The sequence below is a fragment of the Chrysochloris asiatica genome, unplaced genomic scaffold, assembly GCF_000296735.1.
Source record: "Chrysochloris asiatica unplaced genomic scaffold, ChrAsi1.0 scaffold00087, whole genome shotgun sequence".
NCBI classification, from domain to species: domain Eukaryota; kingdom Metazoa; phylum Chordata; class Mammalia; order Afrosoricida; family Chrysochloridae; genus Chrysochloris; species Chrysochloris asiatica.
This window is the reverse complement of record NW_006408605.1, coordinates 11,728,282-11,735,275: the sequence shown is the minus strand read 5'-3', so window position 1 is coordinate 11,735,275 and position 6,994 is coordinate 11,728,282. Positions and strand designations below refer to the sequence as shown.

The 6,994-nt window shown below is 42.9% G+C and overlaps 1 protein-coding gene across 1 annotated transcript; it reads right to left on the bottom strand.

Annotated features, from left to right (window-relative positions):
• Window positions 1-331: 331 nt before the first annotated feature.
• Window positions 332-2,770, bottom strand: PCDHGA1 (protocadherin gamma subfamily A, 1). The gene has a single exon (XM_006866240.1). It carries the CDS (start codon window positions 2,768-2,770, stop codon window positions 332-334), a length of 2,439 nt encoding a protein of 812 aa, XP_006866302.1.
• Window positions 2,771-6,994: the final 4,224 nt, after the last annotated feature.

The following is a 6,994-nucleotide window of genomic DNA, read 5'->3' as shown; positions in this document are numbered from 1 at the left end:
ATAACATCACAGCAATGAAATGATTTGACCAGATGTCAGCAATAAGATATTAGAAGCTACATTCCTTTGCTGATAACAGTGTTCTTACCACAGTGAAAACACTCTTTATTCTATTAACCTACATTAGGATTACAATTTCCTTTTCAATGTAAAACTATTACAAATACATCTGATATTAACATGCATACAGGCTAATAGTGATTTTCCAGAATTTTAATAGAAATCTATCCATCTATCTATCTATCATCTATGAAGTAGAAAAACTAGGAAAGAGGGAAACCAGTAAGTAAAATCAGGAACTATTTTTTTATATAGAGAGAGTATAAATTCACTACAAAGAGTTTACCTGGGGAAATGTTTCTTGTTTGTCTTCAAGTAAAGGTTGAGGTGCTGATAAAAAATCCTTTTTCTCACAGCTGTTGGGGCTGATGAGCGTATCCGCATAGTTGGGCTGGGGGAAAATCAGTTGGCTCTTTCGGGAATCTGCGGTGAGGGAGACCTCATGGGAATAAGTCTGCAGGAAAGCCTGCACCCCGTCCATGCCTACAAAGTGAGAGGCGGGTACATCTGCCAATCCTCTATTCCTAGCTTGGAGCAGGCGTGAGATGTGCCAGCGCCGAAGCCTGAGAGCCATCAGTACAATGACGAAGGCGAGGAAGATGCAGGAGACTGCGGCCACTGCCACTACCAGGTACAGCGTGAGGCCTGAGTCGTTGGAGTTGACAGGGGTCTTGACGCTGCCCAGGTCGGCTAGGACCTCGGGAATGCTGTCAGCAATGGCCACGGTGAGAGTGACTGTGGCCGAGAGAGGAGGCTGTCCGTGGTCCTGGACGGCCACCACAAGGCTCTGTTTGAATGCATCTCTGTCCTGCAGGACCCGGGTCGTTCGCACCTCGCCTGTGTGCACCCCCACTGAGAAAAGCCCTGGCTCACTGGCTTTGAGTACATGGTAGGACAGCCATGCATTCTGCCCTGAGTCTCTGTCCACCGCTACCACTTTGGTCACCAGGTAGCCAGGCTCTGCTGAACGGGGTGCTAGCTCCACACCAGTGGAATCATCACTGGGTAGCGTGGGGTACAGGATCTCGGGAGCATTGTCATTCTGGTCCAGCACTAACAGGTTCAGTGACACATTGCTGCTGAGTGGTGGGTCCCCATTGTCTCTTGCTGTCACCGACAACTGCAAGTCTCGGAACTGCTCAAAGTCAAAGGAGCGAAGGGCATACAGGACTCCTGTGTCAGAGTTGATAGAGAAGTAGGAGGACACAGGCACCCCCTGGATAGTGTCTTCAGTCAGGGAGTAAGTGACTCGTGCATTCTCATTGCTGTCAAGGTCGTGGGCAATCATAGAAAAGATGGAGGCACCTCTGGGATTGTTTTCAGGAATATAGGCAAAGTAGGATTCTTGAGGGAAGGTGGGAGGGTTGTCATTGATATCTGTCACTAGAAGTGAAATGTGAGTTTCAGTAGACAGAGCTGGAGTTCCCTTATCTGCTACAATCACCGTGATGTTGTACCCAGAGGTAAATTCTCTGTCTAGTATTCTTTCTGTCACTAAGTGGTAATAATTGTCAACTAACTTTTCTAATTTAAAGGGCAGATTTTCAGAAATGGAACATGTGGTATGACCATTTTCTTCAGAGTCCTGGTCATGCACATTGATAAGAGCAATTATGGTTCCAGGAGGAAAGTTTTCTGGAATTGCAGTGGTGACAGAGGTGATGGTCATCTCTGGGGCATTATCATTCACATCCAGAACTTTGACCAGCACCTTAGCTCTGGCCATGAGTCCAGCACCATCCTGAGCTTGAATTTCCATGGGATATATTTCATATTCCTCAAAGTCCAATGGTTTTTTATTTAATATTTCTCCAGTGTGAGAATCCAATTGAAATATTTGGGCCACTCTGTGGTCTATATTGTGGAAGGAGTATGTTACTTCCCCATTGGCTCCCTCATCTGGGTCTGTGGCATTTACGACAAGCAGCCGAGTACCCAGTGGGACGTTCTCAGGGACACTTACGTTGTATTGTGCCTGAGTAAAAGCTGGAGGATTGTCGTTCGCGTCCACCACCTGAACGTGTATGCGAAGGGTGCCAGAGCGGACGGGGTCACCCCCATCAGAGGCTGTGAGCACTAGGTTGTGGACAGCTTCTTCTTCCCTATCTAACGGACTTTGCAGCACCATCTCTGGGTGTTGGGGTCCATCAGCTCCCTGTTGCACTTTTAGGGAGAAATGAGGATTGGAGCTGAGCTGGTAGCTCTGGAGTGAGTTCATCCCCACATCAAGATCTTGCCCAAACGGGAGAGGGATTCTAGTACCTACAGTGGTTATTTCATTCATTTTAACTTCCAGTTCCTCTAACTGGAATTGGGGAGTATTGTCATTAATATCAATTATTTCCACTTCGACAGGGAAAAGCTTCATTTTATCCTTTAGTAGGATGTTAAAATTCACCAGACACAGCGCGCTCTGAGCGCAGAGTTCTTCCCGGTCTATCCTGCCCGCGGTGATTAAGCTACCGCTTCGTGGGTTCAAAGCAAAAATCTGCATCTTACCTCTGGAGACGATGCGGACTTCGCGCTCCGTCAGCTCCTGGGGTTGTAGCCCCAGGTCCTTGGCAATGTTGCCTACGAAGGAACCTTTGTCTGTCTCTTCTGCCACCGAGTAGCGAATCTTGCCGGCCCTAGCTTCAAACAGCAGCCCCTCAAAAAGGCACAGCAGTGCCAGCCCGCTGTAGCCTGAGAGCCTCTTCAGCCGAATCGCCATTGTTAGCGCTTGGTAGTTTTCTCCCAATCCGGTAACAAGGGTATCGTTTCTCTGCGCTTCTGAGCCTAAACCACCCGAATTTTTAGGAGAATTCAGAACAAGGAGCAGTCCAAAATTACGGTTTGGGGATAATTTCATGAGGACTGCTCTTAATCTGGCAATGAGTAAGGTTCCAAGAGGCACAGCTCTTTTTTTTTTTTTTTTTAATTTCTTTTCGTATGTGAGGGCTGATTGGTGAACAGCGGCGCCCAGAGGTCTAAGCAGTTACTGCATGCCTAGAGAAAAAATTCAGGTTAACCACCACCACCACTTAGAGGTTAAATGGAGCTCTGGTAGTGTAGTGGTTATGAGTTGGGCTGCTAATCTTAAGGTCAGCGGATCAAAACTACAAGTTCTTCTGTGTGGGGAAGATGAGGCTTTCTGCTCCCGTAGATTTACAGCCTCAGGAACCCCTATACAGGGGTTGTTTATTGCTAATCATTCTACAATATTTATATAAAAGGATAAACTATTATATTTACTTAATTAAACGTGCCTAAATGCTACTAAATTTCTATACATGGTATAATTCCAGTATTCCCAAGCTATGTGCTTTCCTCTTTTGAGTAGTTTAATAGAGAGCTCTCATAAAAAGCACAAACAGAACAAAACTACAGCGTCACACCAGGACTACTAATAACATCAACAACTGTTTAATTCTTAGTTTATTGCTAAGGGAATTGTTAATCATTCTACAATATATATATAACAAGAATAAACTACTATCATTACTTAATTAAAAGTGTCAAAATGCCACTGGAGTTGCTTCCACTACATACGGTGAGGGAAATTTGCCCTATTCTCACACATACGTGTACCTTCAGATTATTTCAAACTACTAATTTAATTTCTACAGGTTAGCTCAACTAAAAAAATGTTATGTTGTTGTTGTTAAATGCCATCGTGTTAGTTACGACTCACCAAAGAGCAGTTGTGGTTAGTAGTCCAGTGCTTATCTTACAGTGCCACACTAGGACTCAGTATAATTCCACTATTCCTAACCTATATGTTTTACTCTTTTGAATAGTAATAGTAGTTGTTGTTTAGTGCCATTGAGTTGGCGCTGACTCATAGCGACCCTGTATAGGGTTTCCAAGAAGCACCTGGTGAGTTTGAACCAACTTGTGATTCAAACTGACCTTGCGGTCCAGTGCTTTAACCCACAGCACTCCTCTCTAGAAGCACAAAGAGAATAAAACCATCCCTCCACTTCTTCTATATAGCTTGATGACTTGAAATTTTTCAAAAGCTAGCACAGCCGCTTTTTGATGGACAAATGGGAAAAAAAAAAATCAGAACTAAAAAGAAACTTCTAGAATATAAGTTAGACTCTTTTTGAGTTTCCCTTCCAGTGTGCCCTGAGTACTTATAGGAAACCTTGGCCTTTTGAAGGTCATATTCCACCCAAAGATAACATATTTTGAATAAAATAACATTGGGTTCTTAAAACTTCTAAGGAAAAAAACCATGCAGTAATCTATAATCTAGACTTCAAATTTAAGAGACTGAAGAAATAGTGTTATTACCCTCAAAGCTGAAAGACAAGGCTAGATTCTTATTTTTAGACAGCCTATTAAAATAGTATGCATTCTATAATCATACTGAATATATTCCTCAAAAGTTTATCCCAAAGTTAGAAAAGAGTGCTTTTTTCACTCTAGAGTTTGGCATTTCCAGGAACAAACAGGGCCAGATATTAGCAGTCAACACAGGGATAACTAAGAAAGACAAGGAAAATGAGGAAAGAAAAGAAATAGCCAAAAGTTATAAAAGTAGTTCTTAGTGAGTTTCTGTGCTCTTGTATAATGGCTTCTCAAAGACAAATATATACAAAGGATAGACATTTAAAGATGTAGCAAACTGTCCATATTACAAGGAGAGAACTCTTTAACATGAAATATAGTCATTCAAACACACCTTTAGGCACAAACTTTCTCCCTAAAGAAATTGTCCAGACTAATAAAGTACATAAAATAAACATGTTGTTGTTGTTAAGTGCCATTGAGTTGGTTCCAACTTATAGTGACCCTGTGTAGGGTTTCCAAGGCTTTAAATCTTCAAGAGAGCAGAAGAGGCTAGCAAATTTGTAGGAACATACCCCACCCCATAACAAAAAAGCAGGATTCATTTATAAAAAGATGATACTTGGTGGTGGTGGTGATGGGTGTGTGTTATCAAGTCAGTTCTGACCTGTATAGATTTCTGAGGCTATAAATCTTTATGGAAGCAGAAAGCCTCAGCCTTCTCTTGCAGAGCAGCTGGTGGATTTGAACTGCTGACCTTTCGATTTTCAGTCCAATACATAACTCACTATGCTACTAGTGCTCCTTAGAAGGATGATATTTAGGAAATAAAAATGTTAAAACTAACATAGAAAGATACGTTTGAGTCCAATGAAATATTTACGGCTTCATTCATTAGTGTGGCACTACAAGCAATCATGCAGTTGAAAGGCATTTTTTTTAGTTGAGTTAACCCGTAGAAATTAAATTAGTAGTTTGAAATAATCTGAAGGTACACGTATGCTGTAAGAATAGGGCAAATTTCTCTCACTGTATGCACTGGAAGCAACTCCAGACTCAGAATTAGAACAGAGACTGGGCAGAAAGCAGACCCCTGGAGGAGAGTCACAAGTGCAGCCAGAATCACCGCGTGGAGCAAGAACACAAAGATCAAGGTCAAGGCCAGAGAAAACTGCAGCTCCATTTGTCTTTTGGAGGGTGCCGGTCAATCGCTGAGGCTCTGTGGCAGCTTCCGTAAACTGTCAGTAAAAACCAGGAGTAGCATGATGCCCGTTCATTCATACCCCAGATTGAAGAACTGCGGTTAGCTGGGAGGCAACACAATGTAAGGCAGGCGTTACATCCATCTGGGTGGCCAGGTAACAAGGCACAGAGCCTTGTTCAAGAAGATGATGCTGTTGGATTCCATCACAGGGTACAGCATTCTCACAGTGTTTCCATGGCTGTGGTCCACCATCATTGGCAGGTTCAGGATGACTCTGAGTCCCATCGAATCTTGATCACGCAAAGCCAGCTCAAAGGCAGACTGAGCAAAAAGTATTTTCTTTGTGCTTATCGACAAGCAGGAGGACTGTGCTTACAGTGAAGAGAAAGCAGGAGACACAGTCATTAGGACCCAGTTCTGGGTTGGAGGCACTTTAAGGGTACTGTGGCGGGTACTGGGCGGGTATCCTCAGCGGCCTGAAGCAAATAGGAGGCCTATTGAAAAAACAGGAGCGCTATTGTTGATGTGGGCGATGTGCAGGGTGATGCTTGGCTGCTTGTCCTTGCCCCCGTCCATAGTTGTGATGATGGCACTGTACTTCAGGATCTGCTTCCAGTTTAGGATTCCATCTGTCAGTAACTACATAGAAATTTCTGGAGATAAATTGCTAACCAGAGAGGTCATTTCTTTGCAATAAATTTCACCTTATTGAAGCAGGTCTCTTGGTCCTGTTGTTTTGGTTATAGCAACTACAGTTCTTAGTGTTGTTTCTGTTATGACTAGAAGCCCAGATGAAAGGAACCTGTACTACATCATAGTTCTCAATCTTCATTTCAACCAAGATTCTGCAACAGATCCTCAAATTGCTTCCACTCTTCTATTCCATGCTATTATTGTCACTCTTCAAAATCAAGTATCGTTTGATCATTATTGGATAATAAGATGAATATATTCTATATGCCCTGTGAGATTGTAGGGAAATGTAGAACTCTGCATGAAGAACCTCATCTAGGTCAGCGTGAATCACCTGAACAATGTAAAAGAGGTGGTGAAGGGCAAATTTTCATGCAGGTTAATTCTGTTTTACACACGGTGGCTCAACATTGCAGGACTGTGTTGGTATCCAAGACCTATCTGTTTTACCCAGAGCCATTCTGCCCTCCTGCTCCCACTGCTAAGGGGTAGCGACTCTGTTCCTCCCAATCCATGGTTTCTCCAGGAGGAATTTAGAGGATTTACTGCCGCAGCACTCTCCTTTACTAAGGGGTGGGGATGATTATCGAAATTTGTGCAGGATGTTGTCAGCGTTCTAATTAATGTATCGCAGATTAAAGAGCAAATCTTGCTCCTATCAAGACGTTTCCCAAGATTTCCAAAATAAATGTCTACTAAGATAATTAGTTATCATTTATGTCTAGAAAGAATTTATCTAGATGAAAAAATATTTATAGGAATTTC